At 42.6% G+C, this 26,752-nt stretch overlaps 1 protein-coding gene and 1 long non-coding RNA gene across 3 annotated transcripts in view; one reads left to right on the forward strand and one right to left on the reverse strand.

Moving 5' to 3' along the window:
• The window catches only part of LOC112426786 (uncharacterized), a 109,786-nt gene that overhangs the window by 13,584 nt on the left and 69,450 nt on the right, over positions 1-26,752 (reverse strand). The window contains exons 3-4 of one of the 2 annotated variants that reach the window (XR_011624034.1): positions 16,358-16,525; positions 1,089-1,415 (exon numbers count right to left, since the gene is read on the reverse strand). This is a non-coding gene — a long non-coding RNA (uncharacterized lncRNA). Of the gene's footprint in view, positions 1-1,088; positions 1,416-16,357; positions 16,526-26,752 lie in introns of those variants that run through there. The other variant, XR_011624033.1, reaches the window with a different exon arrangement.
• Positions 16,459-26,752, forward strand: part of LOC105482425 (neural precursor cell expressed, developmentally down-regulated 9) — a 124,346-nt gene continuing 114,052 nt past the window's right edge. Inside the window, exon 1 of the mRNA XM_011742518.2 lies at positions 16,459-16,548. Within this exon, the coding sequence (XP_011740820.2) occupies positions 16,537-16,548 (12 nt within the window). The 5' untranslated portion in view covers positions 16,459-16,536. The remainder of the gene's footprint in view (positions 16,549-26,752) is intronic.

Genomic DNA, 26,752 nt, shown 5'->3' on the forward strand with positions numbered 1-26,752 from the left:
CCACCCAGGTAGTAAATGGATTTGAACTTGGGTTTTTTGGCTGCTGATCTAAGACCTTTTCTATCAATGTTTCTCTGGCTAAGTGCATGTAAGAATCACCTGTGGGTGTTTGCGAACAATGCAGGTTCCCAGGCCTCGTCCCTAGAGCCTTGGTAGGCAGGTTTAGAGCAGGCCCCTAGAATCGGAATTTAAAACAAGCAATTCCGATGATGGCGGTGCAGGTGACTGCCCCTTGAGAAACACTGAACTCCATTATTCTGTGATTCCTGGAGAGCTGTCGGGGAAGGAGAGAACAGAAAAGAGAGGAGAAGGACTGAGAGAGATTGAAAGCACTCAGACTGATGCAGGATTGAGAGGCATTTTTTCTCTCCTTCCTCTCTCGTCCTTGCAGGCTTAGCCACATGTCTGACAAGGGCAATACCATGTCCAAAACTCCACACCCATGAGATGCCCCTTGACCTCTCCTGCCTCTGTGTGCTTGGGCAGCCTGGGTGTGGGTTCCCCCAGCTCAGTCCTCAGGTGCCAGGACCCAAGCTCCCATCAGCAAACCTGACTAATTCACAAAGCAGTTCTTTTTTTTTTCCTAAAGTTCTGGGGTACACGTGCAGAACGTGCAGGTTTGTTACATAAGTGTACATGTGCCACGGTGGTTTGCTCACCTATCAACCTGTCATCTAGGTTTTAAGACCTGCATGCATTAGACATTTGTCCTAATGCTTTCCCTCCCCTTGTCCCCCACCCCCCAACAGGCCCTGCTATGTGATGTTCCCCTCCCTGTGTCCACGTGTTCTTATTGTTCAGCTCCCACTTATGAGTGAGAACATGTGGTGTTTGGTTTTCTGTTCCTGAGTTAGTTTGCTGAGGTTGATGATTTCCAGCTTCATCCATGTCCCTGTAAAGGACATGAACTCGTTCATTTTTATGGCTACATAGTATTCCATGGTATATATGTGCCACATTTTCTTTATCCTGTCTATCATTGATGGGCATCAATTCACAAAGCACTTCCATTAGCTTCATTTGATTATGGAAATTAGCCCACTAACATTGCATTTGTTTGTCCACAGATGCTTTCTAAAATCCTTGGCCTTCCCTAGAGATTTTTCCTGGAATCTTTGTCTCCGCTGGCTAGATCATGAAAAACCTGGATCAGCCTTAAGTTGGATATCTGTTCATTTTTGCATTTAAATAGTCTGGCAAAGCAAGAGGTACAACACATCCTGGTTTAATGTACTTTCCAGCAAAAAGTATTAGCAAAACAATAATAATATTCAGAGGGCTCAGTTCCCAGTAGAATTCAGCACATACTCCAGATCTCCTGAGGTTCAGGTCTAGTTGAAGGGAAAGGAATGACTGAGATAGGTTTGAGTTTCAGACTTGTGTTTCTCCCAGCTCCCTTGAGAGACAAAGAAAACCTGCCGATAAACACAAAACACAGCTCATTGCTCTGCTACTTATTTGCAAGCAATCGTATGTCTGTCCTACACACCTCACCGGGCTCATGGCACTTTAAACAGCTTTCTGTGTCGGAGTCATGACTACGTGGTCCTTCACTGCTCAAACCATTGCTGCTGGTGGCCTTGGCTTTTATTTGTTAAGCTGTAACTTCAGGAAAGAGCCAATATCCTCCCTCCCTCCCTCCCTCCTTCTTTCCCTCCCTCCCTCTTTCCTTCTTTCCCTCCCTCCCTCCTTCCTTCCCTCCCTCACTCCTTCCTTCTTTCCCTCCTTTCTTCCCTTCCTCCCTCCTTCCCTCCCTTCCCTCCCTCCCTCCTTCCCTCCCTCCCTCCCTCTTTCCTTCTTTACTTCCCTCCCTCCTTCCTTCCCTCCCTCACTCCTTCCTTCTTTCCCTCCCTCCCTCCTTCCTTCCCTCCCTCACTCCTTCCTTCTTTCCCTCCCTCCTTTTCCTTCTTTCCCTCCCTTCTTCCCTCCCCCCTTCTTCCTTCCTTCCTTTCTTTGCCCCTCCATTTCTCTGCCTCTTCTTCTTCTCTTTTTCCTTCTTTCCCTATCTCCCTCCCTTCATATTCCCCCACCCTTTCTCTATCATGGTTAACAACACATGCCTCAACAGGTTTTTTGACCTCTTGAGAAGTATGTGGTTAAAAAGTCTCTTTGCTATTCCTGTCTTGCACCTAAGCCACCTGCCCCTACCCCACCCCTGCCATACACACATTCATACACACAAGTAAACCACTGGTACTGACTTATTGTTTTTCTTTCCAAAGTGTTTTCAACATATATGTAAGCACATTTGAATAGATGTTGTCAGCCCCCAAACGACAGCCTGTAAAACACAGTGTTTGCACCTTACACTTTCCACTCGCTATTACGTCTTAGAGATCTTTCCAAACATAAAGACCTCATTCATTCTTTATTATGGCATCTTAGTACTCCAGTTGTATAGATTAGCATAATTTATGTAGCCAATCCTTTATTAACAAAAATTCAGGTTGCTTCCAATACGTGGCTATCACCAACAATGTTGTAGCAAGTAGCCCTGCACTATGTCTTTCTGCACATGTGCCAGTCTGTGTGCAGCATAAACTCCTGAGGACGGCACTTGGGGATGCGTGGGTGTGCACACGTGCAGTCTGGATAGATATGAACAAATCGCTCGTCGTAGGCACTGCGGGACCCTCTCTTCACCAATAGCACAACAGGGCGTGGCAGTCCCTATTGCAACGAGTTCCTGAGACTTTCCTGGGATAAGAAAAAGGTGAGGGAGTATAGAAGGTTATTTAATTGGAAGTCCAAGTTCCCCCTCTCACTTCCCATAGCTGCAACCATCAAAATTCTCAAATCCGATTCTTTATTATACAACCCAAGAAAGATGTATTTTTATATTTAGAATTGTAACCTAATGAATTAAGATTTTTTTGACTGTGAGTAACAAAATACAGTTCAACTCAGCTTGGCGGCGGGCTGGGGGAGAAAGAGGGGCAGGGGGTGGTCACTGTAAGGAGAAGGACACGTTTCATGGTACTGGACGCAGGAGTGCAGCCACGCTCCCAGAAGGGACAGCATCTAGGAGCTGAGAGACCCCAGAACAGCTGGGGATACAGGGCCTGTCACCCATTGCTGCTTCTATTTGGGTCTTCTTTCTTGAAATATTTTTTTCCTGTCTTCTCTTCAATCCTTACAACAGGTACAGGTGGAAGCTCACAGTGACCAAATTCACAGTTGGAGAGACTCACTGACTTTGTGTGCACGTGTGCATGTTTGTGTGTGAGTGTGAGTGTGTGTGTGAGTGTGCATGAGTGCATCAGTGTGAGAGTATTCGCTTGTTAGTGCGAGTGTGCACCAGTGTGTGAGTGTGCATGTTAGTGTGTGAGTGTGTGTGACTCCATGTGAGTGTGCATGTGCGAGTGTGCACGAGTGTGAGTGTGAGAGTGTGTATGTTAGTGTGCATGTGTGTATGTGAGTGTGTCAGTGTGTGAGAGTGTGTGACTCCATGTGAGTGTGCGTGTGCGAGTGTACATGTGCGAGTGTGCACGAGTGTGAGTGTGAGATCGTGTATGTTAGTGTGCATGTGTGTATGTGAGTATGTCAGTGTGTGAGAGTGTGAGTGCACGGGATGCTTTTCTGCTTTGATTTCCCGTTCCCAGAAAAGGGTGTTGGCCCTGAACTTGGGGCCAGGCCCCCATGCCTGGGCCAGGCAGCTGTGAACAGCAGAGCTTGGTTATATTGTCCAAGCCGAAATGTGGGTCCTGCTGTTCGGAGTGGGCAGAAGAGCCAGGGGAATCTCTCCAAGCTGGGCAGATATTCCACATGGCATCTGCACAGCCACAAATACATTGTTTATCTTTGTCACTTTAATTTTATAACAAACACATTATAAAAACAAGGCAGAAACATAATGAACTCTAAGTGTCTAATAAATCTCTCGGTTAAATGGCCCTAGTGGTTTCTGAAGTTATCCCAGAATAGGATAATGGCAGAAATGAAGCAGGTATAAACTGGACAAATTCTCACCTCTCCTGTTGTTTCTTTTCAGCAGATAGTTTCCTAAAAACTCGGTTATCAGAGACACTTTTTTAGAGTAAAACAATTTTTTTTACATTTTTGAAAACAAAACTTCTCTCCCATGAATATCCAGAAAGACCATACATTTCAGGGCCGGCCTACAGGACATATTTCAAAGTGACATGTAATGTCATTTTAGAAGAGTGAGCTGGTTTTTTTTTTTTTTAACTTAAAGACAAAATGGCCAGGGTAAAAGCTGCCAAGTCTCTGAGTAATCTTATTGAGGGTTCGGTTTTCTAAGTATGACCTTATGCTAGCAACAGCCCCTGAGTAACAAGAAAACAAGCCAAGCTAGGAAGCCTTGTTTCTATGAGACAAATTTGTAAGACAGCAAAGTCTGAAGGTGAATTCTAATTATGTAACATGAATGAGTCATCAATGCCGTCAGAGATCACAGACAATGAAGCAGTGACCCGCCGTCTCCCCACATTTGCAAAGCACACAGTCTCTGTTTCTCATCCCCCCCCACACCTTCCTCTCACCCTCCCTTCCTTCCTTCTTTTCTATTTTTCTCTTTTCTTTTCCATTTTGTGCTGCATTACTCAGGGTTCTCCAGAGAAACAGAACCAATAGGATGCACATATATATTTAGAAAGTGATTTCTTGTAAGAACTTGGCTCATATGATCATGGAGGCGGGCAGGTCCCAAGATCTGCAGGATGAGTCGGCAAACTGGGGACCCAGGAGAGCTGATAGTGTGGTTCCTGTCTGCGTCTGAGGGTGTGGGACCCAGCAGAGCTGATCACGTAGCTCTAGCACAAAGGCCAGCAGTCTTCTGACCCAGGAAGATCTGATGTCTCCATTTAAGTCCAAAGGTGAGAAAAAGCCAATGTTCTAGTTCAAAGACAACCAAGCAGGAGGATTTCTCTCTTACTCAGGGGAAGGTCCACCTTTTTCTTCTATTCAGGCCTTCTACTGATTGAACAAGGCCCACCCACATCGGGAGGGCCACCCGCTTTACCCAATCTACTGATTTACACATTAATCTCATTTCAAAACACCCTCATGGGAACACCCAGAATAATGCTTGCCCAAATGTCTGGACATCCTGTGGCCCAGTCAAGTGGACATGTAGAACTAACTATCACATGTGCCTTCCTGTTCTTGGGTGCACTGGTCACATATGCTATCACCCATTTCCCGTTTATAATCTTTTCTTTACAGCAAAGTTTCTAGAAAGAGAAGTCTAGACTCTGTCTGCAGTTTCTCATCTCTCATTCGCAGGTCAACCCAGCGACAGTTGGTGCCTGTCTCCATCATTTTGTTGAAACTGATCTCAAGAATCTCCAAAATCTAATTGTCAAGATATTTCCTCTCATCTTTGTGTAATAACACACCATCCTGAATCTCCTCCAGCCCTCTTTCTTCTGTGTGGCCCTCTAGGAGTGATAGTCCCCAGGATCCTGCCATCTTCCTCTCTCTCTTTTTTTTTAATTTATTTTTTTGAGACAGAACCTCACCCTGTTGCCCAGGCTGGAGTGCTCACTGCAACCTCCACCTCCCAGGCTCAAGCGATTCTCCTTCCTCAGCCTCCCGAGTAGCTGGGATCACAGGCCCGCACTCCCATACCCAGTTAAATTTTGTGTTTTTAGTAGAGACAGGGTTTCGCCATGTTGGCTGGGTTGGTCTCAAACTCCTGACCTCAGGTGATCTGCATTGGCCTCCCAAACTGCTGGGATTACAAGTGTGAGCCACCATGCCTGGCCCCCTATCTCATTTAAAAAGCTCTGTCTGGCTGATGTTATAAGCGCTCTTGTTTTAACCACCAGCTCTAAGCTCATGACTGTAAAATCTCTGTCTTCAACATTCTCTCTCTCTGAATCTCAGACTTGGGATATATAACTGCTTACAGATTCTCTCCCCATTGGACATTCTCCACATGAAACTGGAACTTAACATGCCACATTCAAATTCACCATTTCCCCCATAGACTCAATTTTTAATTTCTTCTTTCTCAGAATGATACTAGCATCCATGCAGTCTCCAAAGGTTTTTTCGGGAGACATTTATGACCAACGGCTCCCTTGTAATTCAAATCAGTTACTATGCTCTTTTGGTTCTCCTTGCTAAATATCCGTTTCCTCTCCTCTTCACTGTACCTGTCTCCGGCTTAATCTGAACCTTCCTTATAATTCTTATCTGGAGCACAGCTTTATAATGGATTTCTCTCCACCTCTATTTCAACTGCCCCTTTAATGAATTAGCGACTATTTTCAGTGTGATTCTTATGCAAGAAAATGTAATCAAGTTAATTCCCAATGAAAGCGTTTCCAAGCCTACCCCACTGCCTTTAGGATACAATGTGAAGACAATTGCAACAGTCCGGGAAAGAGGCTGTGAGCTAAGACAGAGGCAACTGAGATGGAGACACAGGGCAGAATGAAGGGAGCTGGGTGATCCTACAAACTAGAAATGCCAAGATCCCATTACTGGTGAGACAATCAGACGTGGGAGTGAGAGTAAAGGGAGATGAAGGAAATCCTCTCCATCTTGACTTTGATAATAAAGTGAATCATAGTCTTGTCCTCTGAGCTGGGGAACTCTAGATCCTGACTTTCCTCAAAGCAAACAGCAAGTGAACTTACTTGGGTGGGGCACCCTGTCTGGGGAAGCAAAGCCTTCAGGAAACTCAAAGGTCTGCGTAGAGATGAATCAGAAACCCAATAATGAAGAAATCAAAATTAATACCAGATGGGTGAAGGAGGCAGTTGAAAGCCCTTGTAAATAGTCAGCGTCCAAGAGCACTGGAGGAGTGGAAGGTGCCACAAGCAATGCTCTTCTGCCAGGAGATTCCTAAAAATCTGCTGGCAAAGACCAGAGAAAGAATCAGAGCCATGTGCCCAGCAAGACATTACCTAAGCTCAAAAGGGTTTAAAGGACTTATAACCCTGCCTTTTACCCTCAATTATTTCATGATCACCACCATGCCCTTTTTCCTGGTCAGGTGGTTGGCAGTAGTTTGGAATATCTTGCTGTTTGTAGAACACGTTAAAGCATGAATGATGTGTTGCTTTGCCTTCAGGGTGCATATTTGGATGCACTCACAGATGAACTAATAGCTCTTTTCATCTCACTTTCCTTATTGAGTCTTGCCCATTTACAACAAAGGAAAGGCTTGTTTTGTAGATCTTTAAAACACACCTGAGGATTTTGAATTCATTTATAAGCCAATCCCCTCTAGTGATCATTCAGTAAGAACCAAAGTCATTTGCAAAGCTATACACCAACAACATGTAAACTGGTTAAATGGAGCCAAACCACCCAATTTGACTGTTCAGCCAAATTCAAGTACGTCCAATGCATTGGGATATTAAATCCCAACAAATTCTTCTTTGGCATGGCCTGACAAGGTCACTGGTATTTATTGGTTGCTTTTATACAAATGGAAAGAAATATATCATAACCAAAAAGTTTTCCCAGGCAACCTTGGTAGAATCTTGCATGAGACCCAAGAGCGGGCTGAAGAACACGATCTTTGCTGCCAAAGAGCAACCTTTTGCTCTGCAAGCAGGTGGCTGATGAGCTGTTTTATGAAGGGTTTAATGATCTCTGTCTGCCTTAGTTACCTACCAAAATAAACTGTGTGAATCCCATCGTAGTAGAAGGACTGACTCCCTCATCAACTGCCAAGCAAAATCTTGGTAGGGCTCCACAGCCTGGGGAAATAAAGTTGCTAAGGAAGACAAGTCAGTGACTCTGTAGTTTCAAGGGACCTCTGCTTCAGATACTGTCAGCAGCCCAGGAAGTAGCTCTGCTGGCTGCATTGATCCTGGGCCCAGAATTACCCTCAGGCAGAACCATCAGGAAGACAGAGCTAAATCAGTCTCCATTCCCTTAGGACACTACTCATTTGGCGACAGGCTAACCAGAGAGCTTCACTCAATTTATAACATTCATAACTGATAAAGGCCTTTTCTGGTATCCCACTAATTATATATCCAGGTTATAACCTAAATAAGATACAAAACTGAGGATGTATTTTTGTGTGATTTCTTTATTTTACACACGAGGAAACTGAGACTCAGGAATGGCTGAATTGCCCAAAGTTACACACCTGAGAGTAGAGCCCAGGCCTCCTGACTTGCAGGTTACAGTTCTTCCCACTGTGAACACCATCACAAGCTGCCAGCTGCACATGGCTGAATGGGAGTTACAGAAGTTTGGAAAACCTGGTGTATCTCTGCAGCTGCCATGTGGCTTTCCATCAAGGACCTTAAATATAAGGGTCAGATATCAGACTAGAGGAACACCCAAGAAGGGATGAGAAAAAACATAGACTGGATGGTCCACAAGCCTCAGTGTAGGAAATGAAGTGGATTAGCCAGGAAATCAGGAATCTAGACTATTTTGAGGGGGGCATAAAAGCTGCCTTGCTCAATCCTGCTTATTTCAATCTATAGAGAGAACCGCCCTACGAGCAGAAGCCCTGCCATTTTTACCCATGCCTGAGCCAAGAGTACGTCTTCCTTCATCCATATTTCTAGCTTTCTCCCTACACTCTCCTTTCTTTGGAAGGAAGTTATTTTCCTTTCCTATCACTGAAAATTCTAACAGAGCCCCACTGAGAGTCTTCTTCATCCTAGGTCCTCATTTAAAGCAAAATTTTACTGAGCACTTACTATGCACCAGGTGCTCAGCTGGGGTAACAAAGATGGAGCAGTCACAGTTAGAATCCACAAGGATCTCCTCATCTAAAGGTCCTGTTTATGTAGAGTGCTTGCTTGCACCATGTGGACAGTGAGCATACTTCTAAACCCCAAATCTCAACATATGGTCCAAGAAAAGACTGCTTTTCTAATTTGCAAATGTTTTATGTGAGTTTCTTTAAAAGGCTTACAAATTGAATTGTGTTAGTAAGTCCTATAACAAGTTCCTTTACTAGAAAAAAATAACTTTTATTAAATCAGGATTTTTGAGAAAAGTCTGTACTCTGTGTTCACCAAATCCATATGCTTTAACTTGTAAAACCTCCCTGTAATCACAGTCTATTGCAGTTGGGAAGGATCTGAAATGTCACCTAATCCAGAAAATGTAAATTTTTTATTTTTTAACAATGAAACAATTTTTTAAAACAAATTTTACTGTGACTTCCAAAATAGTAAAATAGTTAAAACTGGCACCTCTCTCCTAAAAAATGATGAGCTTGCTTACTCTTCCTGTTGCAAATGAGGAAACTGAGATCCAAAAAGAGTGAGAATTCAAAGGTCTCAAAGAAAGTTATTTGCAGAGTGAGGGTAGGAACATAGGATCCTTTCCTACTCTCTTTCCACCCATTCATCCATCCATCCATCCATCCTTCCATTCACTTACCCACCCACCCATCCATCTATTCATCTATCCACCCATCTATCCATCCATCCAGCCATTCACCTATCCATCCACCCATCCATCTATTCATTCATTTGCCATCCATCCATCCATCTACCCACTCATCCATCCATTCACCTACCCATCCATCCACCCACCCATCCATCCACCCACCATCCATCTATTCAACCATCCATCCACCATCTATCCACCCATCCATCTATTCATTAATCCACCCATCCATTCAACCATCCACCCATTCATCTATTCATACGTCCATCTATCCACCCACCATCTATCTATTCATTTATCCATCCATCCATCATATATCCACCCACTGATCTACCCATCTATCTAGATATTCATCTATCTACCCATCCACCCCCCATCCATCTATTCATCCATCCATTCATCTACCCATCCCTCTGTCTACCCACTAATCCATCTATCCATCCATCCACTTCACAAATCTTCAATAAGCCCTGGGGGTCCTGCACTTGAAAGAAAGGTAGACAGAGGCCAGACCATGTATGGCCTTATGAGTCATCTTAAGAATTTTGGACACTGTCTTAAGAACAATAAGAAAAACATTGCAGTACTTTTTGTTTTGCTTGAGTTTAGGGATTTTGTTTCAAAAATATTTTATTGTAGAATGTTTCAAAATTAGAAAGAGTAGTATCAATTACCTAGATTCAATAATTCTCAGCACATGGAAAACCTTGTTTTACTGTCTCCCCACTCTCCCCACCCCACTGGATTATTGGTCTGCAAATACTCAGTGTGAATCTTCAAACGATAAGGACTCTTTTATATATATATAGATATACACACACACACACACACACACATATATAATATAAAATCATAATACCATTATCAAACTTAAAACATTTCCATAGTAATTCCATAATATTAAAAATTCCATCAGTTGACTAAAAAACTTCAGGGATTGGTAACTCACGTGACACAGTTGACATTTTAGAGACATTAGCTCTGGCTGCAGCATGAAGAAAGGATTGTAGAGAGATGAGCCAAGTCTCAAAGGCCAATGCAGTAATCCAGATGAGAATGGAAGTGGCCTGAACATGACAGCAGTAGGGACAGAGAGGAATGGAGAGGTACAATAGCACTGCAGGAGGCATCATTGAAAGGACATCTTGAAAGCCATGGGGAAGATGGACAATGGAGACCATTAGGATGAGGCCTAGCATCTAGTGTGGGTGGTGGTGCCATTCACTGAGAGGAGACCAAAGCTGAAAATATCCATTTGGATTAGCAGATGGGGTGTGTCTTTTGGAGAGGTGGAGCACAAGGTGGGAGAGGGACATCAAGGGAAGCTGTCCAGGGCCAGTTGGAGAGAAGACCCGGGCTGGAGAGACAGGTTTGGGAGTCCTGAAGCTGTAGGTGGAAACTGAAGTTGTGGTTGCAGGTGGTGAAAGCAGAGGAGGCTGAGGACAGAACTGGAGGCTCAGTGCCATGATGGGAGATGAAGAGAAACACCCAGACAGACTAGCACCAAGGAAAGAGCATCATTTAAAAGGGGAAACATGGTCAATGATGTCAAATTTTGCAGAGATGTCAAGTAAAGTCAGACTCAAAGTGGTCCACTGGGTTTAGGAAAAAGGATTTAGAACAAAGGGTGTTGGGAAGAGCCCCTTTGGTGAGGTAGAGAAAACAAACACCAGACGGTCACCAGTGAAAACAGAAGAACTGGAAGTTCCTCCGCACCCAACCCAAAGTGCTAGCATTACAGGCGTAAGCCACCGCGCCCGACCCAGTCTGTGATACTTTATTATGGCAGCTCTAACAAACTAATACAGCTGGGCACTGTGATTAACGTGGTACTTCCTTCTTCTTATTTAACGTTCACAACAATCTCATGCGGTAAGTGCTCCTGCATCTCCTTTTCTAGATGAAGAGATTGAAGCTTACAGAGGGAAACACGCTAACTTGCATAAGGTGGGAAAGTTAATAAGCAGAATTCTAATGCAGTTTCCCAGGGATGCTGTCACTAAGCACCACAGACTGCGGGGCTTAAACAGAAATTGATTGTTTCACAGCTCGGGAGGCTGGAAGAGACCAAGGGGTCGGTAGGGTTGGTGACTCGAGAGGGCTGTGAGGAAAGAATCTGCCCGTGTTTCTTCATATCAACTTTCCTCTGCATATTACTCCTCTTTACAAGGACATCAGTCCAGTTGGATGAGGGGCCCACCCTGCTCTGGTAGGACCTCATCTGAACTAATTACATCTGCAATGACTTTATTTCCAAATAAGGTCCCATTCTGAGATGCTGGGGATGAGGAATTTAACATATTAATTTGGGGGGACACAATTCAACCCTCCTGCCCTGCTTGGATGAAGGCCATGCGAGCTGAAGGACTCAGTCAGCTAGGGGAAAACCTGACTTCAGGGTGTTAAAGGAAAGGCATGACTGCTGGGAGCAAGTCAGGAGAGAGGTCATATACGGAGAAAAGTCCCGTAGAAGGCAAGACAGGATGGCATTGAGTGACAGGTGGAGGGATTCACTTGGGCATGAGAGGAGACATTTTCCTTATTGTCACAAGGATGCGGGAAGGAAAAAGGGATGAGTTGAAATGTGAAGTGAATCTGCAGATGTGGAGGAGGGAAGTTGAGGAAGTTCATTTCAGAGGGCTCCTGCTTTCTTTGTGGAGCAGGTGGGGAGACTGCCTACGGAGGTTAACAGCAGGGTTTAAGATTGGGGCACGGAAGACGGACAGGCAATAAAACCAGAGACGTTGGAAAACGTGGCGAAAGTTTGAAACATCCACTGTGTATAAACTGCAGCAGCCTGCTGTGTCTAGAATAGGCCCCATTCAATGTAGCATTGCAGAAGATAATCTACTCTCCTTTTAATTAGGAAAATAGGAGAACAGGAAGGTGAGATGGCCAGGGAACTCCAGAGGGTTGCCTGACAGCAACAAGGATCTAGATGGCATTGGTGACCGTGAGTTTGCAGTGGCACCGTCTGCAGGGTGTGCGGTTTTGCCAGCCATGCTCAATAGCTGGGCGATTGATGCAGAGTAAGTAAACAGTTGAGCTCATCCAAGGCTGGGCTTTGGCCAGGGCAATGCATGAAAAAGACAAACGGCAAGGAGGTTGAGTATATTGGCAAGAGGAGGGTGAAGTGGGGAAGCTCAGGGGTTCAGTGGGCAGAGAGGGAAGTGGGCATGTGAGGAGGCTGTGGCTATTTCTGCTGAAGAGGCCTGCTCATGGCCCTTGCTTTTGGAGCACATGGCTGTTGCTGCTTCCTGGAGGAAGACACGCTGTCAGATGTGGCATACTAATGAGCTGCAGGCTGACAGGCTCCCCAGCTGGTCTCCCTCTTCTGCAGTGGTCCTGACTGGTCCCAGCTGGGCAATTCAGCAATCTGTGCTCAGTGCTGCCACAACTCTCAGAGCATGCTCTGGGGACACACACCCCTGGGAAAGGATGAGGTGGGTACCAGCTGCCTTCCTAGTGGCGTGTCGATGTATCCCTGGGTCAGTCTGTTCATTTCTCTGTTATTTTAAAATGCTGTATGGGCTGACTCTGTTTACATCTTGGATTTTATTACTGTAATCTTGTAAGACTACCAATCTTCCTTTAGCTGCCATATTTCAAATAAAAGCTATAGATATTATTATAAATATTATTGATATTACTATTCTATACATCTACTAATATTATTAGCAGTCAACTTGAAACTCTAAGTTACCATATTCACTTCAGTATCTTCATATACAAATAATAGAGAAAAAAACCATTAATGTTTTACAGGGGTGGTGACACACTACTATTATTCCTAGTACAAAATGGTCAACATTTAAAAAATATATACTAAATATTGTCAGAAGCAATGGGAGCTATTATACCTTGTTGATGAGAATATCAATTGATACAACCACTTTGGAAACAGTTTGGTATTTTCTGTTAAAGCTGAAAACAAAGCGGGCAAGGTGCTATGAGCCTGTAGTCCCAGCTACTCAGGAGGCTGAGGACAGAGAATCCCTTGAGGCAACCTGGACAACACAAAGAAACAAGGAAGGCAGGAAGGCAGGAAGGGATGGATGGAAACCTATCATCCAGCAATTCCATATAAACACAACAGAAACAGATAAAGATCTGTGTAGCATTATTATTCATAATGGGCTAGTACTGGAAACAACACAATTGTCCATGAACATTATTAATAGAATGGAAAAATGCTGGCATATCCATACAGTGGAATACCATACAGCAATGCAAATTACAAACTACAGCTACAGGCAATAACATAGATGTATTGCTCAAACATAATGCTGAGTGGGAGAAGCCCACACAAAAGAACTTATGCTGTGATCCATTTATCCAAAGTTTAAAAACAGGGGAAGTCACTTTATTGTATAGGAGTGCCAAGTGACATAGTAAAGCACAGAGAAAACTAAGGAGGGAATGACCAGAAGAGTCCAGATAGTCACCTGTGGGCAGGCCCACCCTCAACAGAAAACTGGCACATTCAGTAATTGAGGACATATAAATATACTTTAGACACTGCTTTGCTTATATACAAATAAAAATCTGCAATATATGTCATATGGAATTATTCTTTTCCTTTGACATGACTTCAAAGTACATATTATCTGATTCTTATCATGAGTTTAAAACAAAGGATCAATGTCTGACATTCTTCCAAATAATAAATTGACAGGATTCCTTGGAGCATTACAAAGAAGTTTTTTTGTGGGGCTTAAGGTAAAAGTACAGATGGAGAACTGCATGTTATGGGCCTAATATTGTATTGTATTATAAAATTGTAAATTGTAAAATTATAAATTAAACTGACAAGCTGTTAAATAAAAGATGTCCCATCCTCCTACTTGGACAAATATCTCTTCATAGTGACCTGAGAAACCACGTTGGATCTTAGAATTCTTGGACTGCTTGGATCTTCCTGCTAGAACATGTGCCACAGGAAGAAGCTTCCCCTAGATCCAGCCATCCACCCTCATGCCCCAGCCCTGTTCCATCCCATAACCCAAGGGCCTTGGTGCTCATATATATCACTCTTGAGCCCTCAAGTCTAAACTTCACCCGTGGCCTTTTACAAATATCTGCTTCCAGGTTCCCCTCAGGAAGAAGGACGTAAAGACGAGCCCACAAAGACCAGGAAGTAGGTTTGGAATCATTTGAACAGGAAGTCCCAATGTCCTGGTCCTTGGCACGGGGTCTCGAAAGGGAGACATGGGTCTCAGGTGGGCGTGGTCTCTTGGTCCCACAGACCTCTTTCCCCTTCAGAAAGTGCATGGCTGGAGGAAAGATGGAAGCCCAAAAGCACAAGGCCCAACAGAGTACCCGGTGCATGCGGATAAGGGTAGTACCTCCTTTATGGGAAAGAAAGAGGTCACATTGGAAAGGGCACTTGGAAAGCTTCTGGAGTCCTGGCAGTACTCTATGTCTTGACCTGCGTGGCTGTTAAATTTATGACAATTTATTAAGCTATACATTCATTTTATACAGTTTTCTATATGTGTGTTATATTTCCCAGTAAAGAATTAATGATGTGTGTGTGAGTGTGTGTGTGTGTGTGTATATATATATATATAAAATTTCTGGTACTGTAGTTTATGGTATCCCCATAGACAAATCAGCTCTGAGAGGTTGCCTTACAAGCGCAGACACCTTGGGCAGTTAAAATGCCTCAAGGTGCGAGTACCTAAAGAAGCAATAGACAGGACGCTGGAAACGCAGTAACTCTCCCTTCTGGTTCTCCACCCCGTGTGGGGCCAAGATACTGGGGAAACCACACATGGGTTCAGGCAGAGCAAATGAGTCATGGGCCCGTGTCCTCTTGCCTAGCCACTGCAAGCGCCTCAGAGGAAAATTCCTTTTTGCCCCTCCTAGCCAAGACTATAAACACTGTGTTTATCAAACTGAAATTACAGGAGGCTGTTCCCATCCTGGTAGAAGCGAAAGGAGACCAACTCCCAATTATCCTGTTTGGAAAAGAGTTCTAGGAAGACTTCCTCCTAAGGGCAGCTGCATAGGTTCATTAAATTGTTTGCTGAGCTTCTATTATGTGCCAGGCACAATTCTTATTTTTCTGCTTCCCCTTTTAAAGCAACTTCTTACATTATTCTTGATAGGAAAACACCGTCCTTTTACAAAGATTCACATTACCAATTCTCAAAAAGATATTCATGTGCCCTATGTGGTTTAAATATGAGGGTTTTTCTAAGAATATACATCCCAACTATAACCTACAAATACATACACATACACACACACATACCACCTCAAAACAGGCTTCCAGCTGCAAGATGTTGAAAGAGAAGTGAAAAATTGGCCAGTACTAACTCACCGAAAGCCCAGTCCATGTTTTTCCCAAAAAAATCAAATTCTGGGCTTTGCATCTAAGCTATTTAAAAGCCACATTTCCAAAACACTAGTTTTTCTCCTTTTCTGGAAACAAGAAAAGCGTATGGCTCCAGTGACCTTCGCAAGCTGCTGCTAAGAGGTAGAGTCAGGCACATCTCGTGGCTTCAAAATGATAAAAGCAGTAACATATTAAGTTGGTTTAAAGGGGGATGGTGAGGCCATAGGGATGGGAGAGTAGAAAACAATCAGTGAAATCGATGACAATACTAAAACTGTAGGTTACAGGCAAGGAAATTTCACTCTCACCTCTACTATCCATACAAAACACCTGGCAAACATCTACCCATCTCTCAAGACTTCATTCAAGATTGACCTTCTTCCTTTGTGCCCTCACCGGATCCACTGCACATTTGACCCGAAATGATGTAACATTTTATTGTGCGGTATTTTTGTTTGTTCAGTGAGACTGTGGGATCCTTGAGGACATTACTATAGTTTATGCGTCTTTGAAGTTCCAACTAAAGCATAGTAAGAACCCCATAAATGCTTTCTTTGATTGCATGAATGAATGGATGATGGATTCCATTCACGAGACTATGGATTTGGCTTTTCCAACTGCTCTGATGCAATCCCTAAATGATGAAAAGCATCTCAATTTTTTTCAGAGTTTACCAACCTTTCCATCTCTATCTCCTGTTTTCAGATTCAGTAAGCTGTGAGGTCCGTAATGTCAGACACTGGCAAACATCACGTGTTCTTCAAGTAGAGTTATGAAAACGAAGAAACTGGTCGGCAGAGTAAAACGTCGGAATTGTCCTTTCCAAGATCCAGAGCCGCAACATTCCTTGGGGGAAAATGTGGACAAGGGTGAGTACTGAGAGAAAAAAACAGACAATTTGTGATTCCCCTTTTTCCAGTTTGCTCAGCCCCTGCAATAATAATACAAATAGTGGGGAGTTTTTTGCTGGTTTTTTTTTTTTTTTTTGGTTTGTTTTTGTTTTTGTTTTTGTTTTGGTCATACATACCTGCAACTAACATTTGGGGAAAATACTGTTTAGACTGCCAGATTTTGCTCTGTTAGGTGAATTTTTTACATGGATACACTGATGCCCACAGGGCATCCTCTTCCATCCTGAAATCTCTGGGGAAGCAGTCTTCTGGGATGCAGATTGATTATTCCAATTAGCATAATGGTGCCTGAGCAAGCCTGGAAGTTATACCCACTGAACTACTCATTCAGAAGCTGATCGCCCAGGTTTGGAAATAGCCAGTTCTTCGGTGCCTTGTTTCTCTGTTTGCCAGTCACCTTTAAACCATTCAACTTCCATTCGGCCATTCCTCAAGAAAATCAGCTTGGCCTGGGGTACAGTGTACGATTAAAATAATCAATTTTTCTATCTAACCAAGGCTTCCTAAAGGTTTTATGAAAATTCATAGAAGAAATGATGTGTAATTTTACCTATTAGTTGGCCTCTAAAGGAGGTAGGCATAGTCGCATGGCATAGTGGCAATGAGGGTCACAAAGATCTGAGTTTTGGTCCTTGCTTTTCTGTTTAGTAGTAGAGTTGACCTTAAGCCAGTGACCTGACCCTTTTGAATCTCTGTTTCTGCGTTTATAAAATGGTGACAGGAAGATTGTTCAGAGGATGAAATGAGAAAATGCACATAGAGTAATTTGTGCTTCAAAAAAAAAAAAAAAAGGTGAATTCCCTTATCTGTTGAGATTGATCAACTGTTTTCTGTATCTCAGAGAATCAGTCATCAACTGCACACAAATGAAAAAGCTCTGGGCACCACATCAAGCCAAGGACAGCCCCATCTCCTTTCTGGGGAAAGGTTCCAAGTTAAATATAACGAGAAATGTTTTCTTTAAATAATTTGATAAGCAACAAAAAGATTTCCCTGGAAGGCATTAAATACAAGTTTGATTGTCATATCACAGTGATTTTTTAAAATTATACTTTAAGTTCTAGGGTACATGTGCACAACGTGCAGATTGGTTACATAATTATACATGTACCATGTTGATTTGCTGCACCCAACAACTTGTCATTTACATTAGGTATTTCTCCTAATGCTATCCCTTCCCCAGGTCCCCACCCCCCAGCAGACCCCGGTGTGTGATATTGACCGCCCTGTGTCCATGTGTTCTCGTTGTTCAACTCCCACCTATGAGTGAGAACATGTGGTGTTTGGTTTTCTGTCCTTGTGATAGTTTGCTTAGAATGATGGTTTCCAGCTTCATCCATGTCCCTGCAAAGGACATTAACTCATCCAATTTTATGGCTGTATAGTATTCCATGGTGTATATGTGCCACATTTTCTTAATCCAGACTATCATTGATGGACATTTGGGGTGGCTCCAAGTCTTTGCTATTGTGAAGAGTGCTGCAATAAACATATGTGTGCATGTGTCTTTATAGTAGCATGATTTATAATCCTTTGGGTATATGCCCAGTAATGGGATCACTGGGTATTTCTAGTTCTAGATCCTTGAGGAATTGCCACACTGTCTTCCACAATGGTTGAACTAATTTACACTTCCAACAACAGTGCAAAAGCATTCCCATTTCTCCACATCCTCTCCAGCATCTGTTGTTTCCTGACTTTTTAAGGATCGCCATTCTAACTGGTATGAAAGGTATCTCATTGTCATTTTGATTTGCATTTCTCTGATGACCAGTGATGATGAGCATTTTTTCATGTCTGTTGGCTGCGTAAATGTCTTCTTTTGAGAAGTGTCTGTTCATATCCTTTGCCCACTTTTTGATGAGGTTGTTTATTTCCTCTAAATTTGTTTAAGTTATTTGTAGATTCTGGATATTAGCCCTTTGTCAGATGGGTAGACTGCAAAGATTTTCTCCCATTCTGTAGGTTGCCTGTTCACTCTGATGATAGTTTCTTTTGCTGTGCAGAAGCTCTTTAGTTTAATTAGATCCCATTTGACTGTTTTGGCTTTTGTTCCCATTGCTTTTGGTGTTTCAGTCGTGGTCTTTGCCCACGTCTATGTTCTGAATGGTATTGCCTAGGTTTTCTTCTAGAGTTTTTATGGTGTTTAAGTCTTTAATCCATCCTGAGTTAATTTTTGTATATGGTGTAAGGAAGGGATCCAGTTTCAGCTTTCTGCTTTCTACATACAACTAGCCAGTTTTCCCAGCACAATTCATTAAATAGGGAATCCTTTCCATATTGCTTGTTTTTGTCAGGTTTGTCAAAGATCAGATGGTTGTAGATGTATGTTGTTATTTCTGAGGCCTCTGTTCTGTTCCACTGGTTTAAATATCTGTTTTGGTACCAGTACCATGCTGCTTTGGTTACTATAGCCTTATAGTATAGTTTGAAGTCAGGTAGCATCATGCCTCCAGCTTTGTTCTTTTTGCTTAGGATTGTCTTGGCACTGCGGGCTCTTTTTTGATACTATATGAAATTTAAAGTAGTTGTTTCCAATTCTGTGAAGAAAGTCAGTGGTAGCTTGATGGGGATGGCATTGAATCTATAAATTACCTTGCGCAGAATGGCCATTTTCATGACATTGATTCTTCCTATCCATGAGCATGGAATATTCTTCCATTTGTTTGTATCCTCTTTTATTTCGTTGAGCAGTGGTTTGTAGTTCTCCTTGAAGAGGTCCTTCACATCCCTTGTAAGTTGAATTCCCAGGTATTTTGTTCTCTTTATAGTAATTGTGAATGGGAGTTCACTCATGATTTGGCTCTCTGTTTGTCTATTATTGGTGTATAGGAATGCTTGTGATTTTTGCACATTGATTTTGTATCCTGAGATTTGCTGAAGTTGCTTATCAGCTTAAGGAGATTTTGGGTAGAGATGATGAGGTTTTCTAAATATACAATCATGTCATACACAAACAGAGACAATTCCTGTTTTCCTAACTGAATACCCTTTATTTCTTTCTCTTACCTGATTTCCCTAGCCAGAACTTCCAACACTATGTTGAACAGGAGTGATGAGAGAGGGCATCCTTGTGTTGTGCCAGTTTTCAAAGGGAATGCTTCCAGTTTTTGCCCATTCAGTATGATATTGGCTGTGGGTTTGTCATAAATAGCTCTTATTATTTTGAGATACATCCCATCAATACCTAGTTTATTGAGAGTTTTTAGCATGAAGGGCTGTTGAATTTTGTCAAAGGGCTTTTCTGCATCTATTGAGATAATCATGTGGGTTTTGTCATTGGCTCCATTTATGTGATGGATTACATTTATTGATTTGCATATGTTGAACCAGCCTTGCATCCCAGGGATGAAGCTGACTTGATCATGGTGGATAAGCTTTTTGATGTGCTGCTGGATTCAGTTTGCCAGTATTTTACTGAAGATTTTTACATCAATGTTCATCAGAGATATTGGCCTAAAATTCTCTTTTTTTGTTGTGTCTCTACCAGACTTTGGTATCAGGATGATGCTAGCCTTATAAAATGAGTTAGGGAGGATTCCCCCTTTTTCTATTGACTGAAATAGTTTCAGAAGGGATGGTACCAGCTCCTCTTTGTACCTCTGATAGAATTTGGCTGTGAATCTTTCTGGTCCTGGCCTTTTTTTGGTTGGTAGGCTATTAATTATTGCCTCAATTTAAGAGCCTGTTATTGGTCTATTCAGAGATTCAACTTCTTCCTGGTTTAGTCTTGGTTGGATGTATGTGTCCAGGAATTTATCCATTTCTTCTAGATTTTCTAGTTTATTTGTGTAGAGGCATTTACAGTATTCTCTGGTGGTAGTTTGTATTTCTGTGGGTTTGGTGGTGATATACCCTTTACCATTTTTTATTGTGTCTATTTGATTCTTCTCTCTTTTCTTCTTTATTAGTCTTACTAGCAGTCTATCTATTTTGTTGATCTTTTCAGAGGTGTTTATAGTATTCTCTGATGGTAGTTTGTGTTTCTGTGGGATCAGTGGTGATATCCCCTTTATCATTTTTTATTGCGTCTATTTGATTTTTCTCTCTTTTCTTCTTTATTAGTCTCGCTAGCAGTCTATTTATTTTGTTGATCTTTTCAAAAAACCAGCTCCTGGATTCATTGATTTTTTTGAAGGGTTTCTTGTGTCTTTATCTCCTTCAGTTCTGCTCTGATCTTAGTTATTTCTTGCCTTCTGCTAGCTGTTGAATTTCTTACTCTTGCTTCCCTAGTTCTTTTGTGATGTTGGAGTGTCGATTTTAGATCTTTCCTGCTTTCTCTTGTGGGCATTTAGTGATATAAATTTCCCTCTACACTGCTTTAAATGTGTCCCAGAGATTCTGGTATGTTGTGTCTTTGTTCTCATTGGTTTCAAAGAACATCTTCATTTCTGCCTTCATTTCGTTACTTACCCAGCAGTCATTCAGGAGTGGTTGTTCAGCTTCCATGTAGTTGTGTAGTTTTGAGTGGCTTTGTTAATCCTGAGTTCTAATTTGATTGTACTGTAGTCTGAGAGACGGTTTGTTGTGATTTCTGTTCTTTTACATTTGCTGAGGAGTGTTTTACTACCAATTATGTGGTCAATTTTACAATAAGCATGATGTGGTGCTTGGAAGAATGTATATTCTGTTGATTTGGGGTGTACAGTTCTGTAGACGTCTATTAGGTCCACTTGGTCCAGAGCTGAGTTCAAGTCCTGGATATCCTTGTTAACCTTCTGTCTCGTTGATCTGTCTAATATTGACAGTGGGGTGTTAAAGTCTCCCATTATTATTGTATGGGGGTCTAAGTCTCTGTAGGTCTCTAAGGACTTGCTTTATGAATCTGGGTGCTCCTGTGTTGGGTGTATATATATTTAGGATAGCTAGCTCTTCTTGGTGAATAGATCCCTTTACCATTATGTAGTGGTCTTCTTTGTCCTTTTTGATCTTTGTTGGTTTAAAGTCTGTTTTATCAAAGACTAGAATTGAAACCCCTGCTTTTTTTTTTTTTTTTTTTTTTTTTTTTTTGCTTTCCATTTGCTTGGTAGATCTTCCTCCATCTCTTTATTTTGAGCCTATGTATGTCTTTGCACATGAAATGGTTCTCCTGAATACAGCGCATCGATGGGTCTTGACTCTTTATCCAATTTGCCAGTCTGTGTCTTTTAATTGGGGCATTTAGTCCATTCACATTTAAAGTTAATATTGTTATGTATGAATTTGATCCTGTCTTTATGATGTTAGCTGGTTATTTTCCTGTTAATTGATGCAGTTTTTTCATAGTGTCAATGGTCTTTACCATTTGGCATGTTTTTGCAGTGGCTAGTACCAATTATTCCTTTCCATGTTTAGTGCTTCCTTCAGGAGTTCTTCTTATAAGGCAGGCCTGGTAGTGACAAAATCTCTCAGCATTTGCTTGTCTATAAAGGATTTTATTTCTCTTTCACTTAGGAAGCTTAGTTTGGCTGGATATGAGATTCTGGGTTGAAAATTCTTTTCTTTAAGAATGTTGAATATTGACCCCCACTCTCTTCTGGCTTGTAGGGTTTCTGCCAAGAGATCTGCTGTTAGTCTGATGGGCTTCCCTTTGTGGGTAACCTGACCTTTCTCTCTGGCTGCCCTTAACATTTTTTCCTTCATTTCAACCTTGGTGAATCTGACAATTATGTGTCTTGGGGTTGCTCTTCTTGAGGAGTATCTTTGTGGTGTTCTCTGTATTTCCTGAATTTGAATGCTGGCCTGTCTTGCTAAGTTCAGGAAGTTATCCTGGATAATATCCTGAAGAGTGTTTTCTAACTTGGTTCCATTCTCCCCGTCACTTTCTGGTACACCAATCAAACGTATATTTGGTCTTTTCACATAGTCATATTTCTTGGAGGCCTTGTTTGTTTCTTTTCATTCTTTTTTCTCTAATCTTGTCTTCTCACTTTATTTCATTAATTTGATCTTCAATCACTGATATCCTTCCTTTCACTTGATCGAATAGGCTATTGAATCTTGTGCATGCGTCACAAAGTTCTCATGCTGTGGTTTTCAGCTCCATCACGTCATTTAAGATCTTCTGTATACTGTTTATTCTAGTTAACCATTAATCTAACCTTTTTTCAAGGTTTTTAGCTTCCTCGCAATGGGTTAGAACATGCTCCTTTAGCTTGGAGAAGTTTGTTATTACCAACCTTCTGAAGCCTGCTTCTGTCAACTAGTCAAACTTATTCTCTGTCCAGTTTTGTTCCCCTGCTGGCAAGGAGTTGCGATCCTTTGGAAGAGATGAGGCACTCTGTTTTTTGGAATTTTCTGCTTTTATGCTCTGGTTTCTCCCCATCTTTGTGGTTTTATCTACCTTTGGTCTTTGACGTTGGTGACCTACAGATGGGGTTTTGGTGTGGATGTCTTTTTGTTGATGTTGATGCTATTCTTTGCTGTTTGTTAGTTTTCCTTCTTACAGATCCCTCAGCTGCAGGTCTGTTGGAGCTTGCTGGAGGTCAGCTCCAGACCCTGTTTGCCTGGGTGTCACCAGCAGAGGCTACGGAACAGTAAATATTGCTGCCTGATCCTTCCGCTGGAAGCTTCGTCCCAGAGAGGCACCCACCTATTTGAGGTGACTGTCGGCCCCTACTGGGAAGTGTTTCCCAGTCAGGCTACACGGGGGTCAGGGACCCACTTGAGGAGGCAGTCTGTCCATTCTTGGAGCTCGAACGCCATGCTGAGAGAACCACTGTTCCTTTAGAGTTGTCAGACAGGGACATTTAAGTCTGCAGAAGCTGTTTGCTGCCTTTTGTTCTCCTATGCCCTGCTCCCAGTGATGGAATCTATAGAGGCAGTAGGCCTTACTGAGCTGTGGTGGGCTCTGCCCAGTTTGTACTTCCCGGCCTCTTTGTTTACACTGTGACACTTTGTTTACTCAAGCCTCAGCAATGGTGGATGCCCCTCCCGCTGTCAAGCTGCAGTGTCACAGGTTGACCTCAGACTGCTGCACTAGCAGTGAGCAAGGCTCCGTGGGCATGGGACCCACCGAGCCAAGCACAGGAGAGTATCTCCTGACCTGCCAGTTGCTAAGACTGTGGGAAAAGTGTAGTATTTGGTCAGGAGTGTACCATTCCTCCAGGTACAGTCTGTCACGGCTTCCCTTGGCTAAGAAAGGGGAATCCCCTGACCCCTTGCGCTGCCCGGGTGAGGCGATGCCCTGCCCTGCTTCAGGCCTCCGTGGGCTGCATCCACTGTCCAACCAGTCCCAGTGAGATGAACCAGGTACCCCAGGTGGAAATGCAGAAATCACCCATCTTCTGTGTCGATCTTGCTGGGAGCTGCAGACCAAAGCTGTTCCTATTTGGCCATCTTGGACAATAGCCCACTCACTGTGATGTTTTAAGGTCAAGGTAATGACCTCTTAAAAATCATCCCTAGTACTAGATTCTATGGCAAAAATCTGTCACAGAACTGGATACTTCAGAGATTTCCACCAAACCAAATTAGTAATCCAAACTGGAACAAACTATATTTATTTGTGAATCCTCAATCCATTCAATACAAATACGAATTTCTCTATGAATAGTGAAACAAAAAATGTCTCTCTTCTCATTTTTTATACCTACTCAGCCAGCATTACTAAACTGAGACCAAAACAGAGAGAGACAGGGAGAAAAAACATTCCCTGAAGCAAGTCAGTATTTCATTCCAGCTGTATCTCTGCAATTAACATTAGCTCTATGGTATTTCCAATACATGCTGAGCCTCAACTTTTGGAATTCTAGACCTAAAAAACATAATTTCACCATCTAAAATTTTTAATTTGCTTTAGAATTATGTATGTTGAGTCAAAAGGTCCTTTGAGGTCTTTAATTCCATTACTTCTGGGTGATTTTTCCCCATTATTAAACTTTATTTAACTTTTCATACACACAGATACACACACACACACACACACACACATCACTTCACACCACACATATGTATATTTCTACTGCTCTTTTTCAGGTAGGATGCTGGTTAAAAATATGGATTGGGGCTGGGTGCAGTGGCTCACACCTATAATCCCAGCACCTTGGGAGGTCAAGGTGGGCAGATGATTTGAGGTCAGCAGTTCGAGACCAGCCTGACCAAGATGGTGAAACCCTTTCTCTACTAAAAATAGGAAAATTAGCTGGGTGTAGTGGTGTGCACCTATAGTCCCAGCTACTCAGGAGGCTGAGGCAAGAGAATTGCTTGAACCCCAGAGGCAGAGGCTGCAGTGAGCTGTGATTGCACCACTACACTCCAGCCTGGGTGACAAAGCAAGACTCTGTCTCCAAAATAAAAAGAAAAGAAAAGAAAAATATGGACTGGAAGCCATACTGCCTGGTTTGAATCCCAGTCCTGCCTCTATCAAGTAATAGGGCCTTGAACAAGTTATTAACCCTCTTTGTGCCTCAGTTTCTTCAGCTACAAAATGAGAATGAGAATAGTACCTACCTCGAAGGGCTTGTGATGATTAAATTTGCATGTTGCTCAGAATTGTGTTTGGCACCTACTAAGCCCTCAATAGAAGCTTCCTGAGTTTTATAGCACATAAAAAGTCAAGTCAGTGCAGCTAAAAGAAATCATTGAAGGAGAAGATGAGAGATGCAGAGCATAAGGAAAGGCCTGGTGGGAGAACAGGCCTTGAGAATCTGGATGGGGCTAGACTTGCTTGCTCACCTGAGCTTCCTTAAGCTGTGATTTTTCTGGTTCCAGAGGTGACAATGAAGACATCATGAGTGAGGGCATGGACAGAAAAATTCACTGGGGAAGCCTGCGCTAAACTCATAAATACTCTTAAAATTAATCCCCTTACAAGAAGCCTCAGCAAATAAAAGCAAGCCCTGAGGGAACTGCACTAATATCAGTGTGAGGAGGAAGGCAGAGAGGTCTCCTCACACCTGGAGAGCTGTCCTTGGCTGCAGAGAGGCTGGCACCCTGCAGCATTCTTTTCCCAGGATGGTTCTGTTTTATTTCATTTTCAAAGAGCTGGTAGTTAAACATTTACCAATGTTCCACTGGAGACAATAAAGGATAAAGGAGCTGGCTCAGAAAAAATGAAAACCTAAAAAAAAAAAAATTAAACTACAAAGCTTTTTCACCTTTGAATTAGGGCAGGAAGCCGGCAGCCAGACATGGCATGTTACAGTTTATCTAAAGAAAAAAAGCTAAATTGACTGGGCGTGGTGGCTCATGCCTATAATCCCAGCTCTTTGGGAGGCCGAGGTGGGTGGATCACCTGAGGTCAGGAGTTCAAGACCATCCTGGCCAACATGGTGGAACCCCGTCTCTACTGAAAATACAAAATTTAGCCAGGTATAGTGGTGTGCACCTGTAATCCCAACTACTCGGGAGGCTGAGGCAGAAGAATCACTTGAACTTGGGAGGTGGAGGTTGCAGTGAGCAGAGATCATGACATTGCACTCCAGCCTAGGCAAAAAGACTGAAACTTCGTCTAAAAAAAAAAAGAAAAGAAAAGAAAAAGAAAAAAAGGCCAAACCATAACCTTGCTTCACAGAGGACCAGAAAGTGTTGACTGACAGAATTTGAAAAATTTCAGGCCGGACATGGTGACTCATGCCTGTAATTCCAGCACTTTGGGAGGCCGAGGCAGGCGTATCACCTGAGGTCAGGAGTTTGAGACCAGCCTGGGCAAGATAGCGAAACCCTGTCTCTATTAAAAATACAAAAATTAGCCGAGCATGGTGATGTGCACCTTTAATCCCAGCTACTCTGGAGGCTGAGGCAGAAGAATGGCTTGAACCCAGGAAGTGAAGGTTGCAGTGAGCCCAGATCATGCCACTGCACTCCAGCCTGGGTGATACAGCGAGACTGTCTCAAAAAAAAAGAAAGAAAGAAAGAAAGAAAGAAAGAAAGAAAGAAAGAAAGAAAGAAAGAAAGAAAGAAAGAAGGAAGGAAGGAAGGAAGGAAGGAAGGAAGGAAGGAAGGAAGGAAGGAAGGAAGGAAGGAAGAAAGAAAGAAAGAAAGAAAGAAAGAAAGAAAGAAAGAAAGAAAGAAAATTTTGTCATTCTTTCCCACTAAATACAAGTTCACTGCAGGTGCAAAGTACTGATCCACACCGTGTATTTACATCTGCCCCAGGTTTGTGGTAAATGCTGTAAACAGAGAGATGTGATGAAGAGAGATAATGCATACTCTTTATCACCTCTCTAAAAACATGATTATC

Source organism: Macaca nemestrina, chromosome 5 (genome assembly GCF_043159975.1).
Source record: "Macaca nemestrina isolate mMacNem1 chromosome 5, mMacNem.hap1, whole genome shotgun sequence".
NCBI classification, from domain to species: Eukaryota; Metazoa; Chordata; class Mammalia; order Primates; family Cercopithecidae; genus Macaca; species Macaca nemestrina.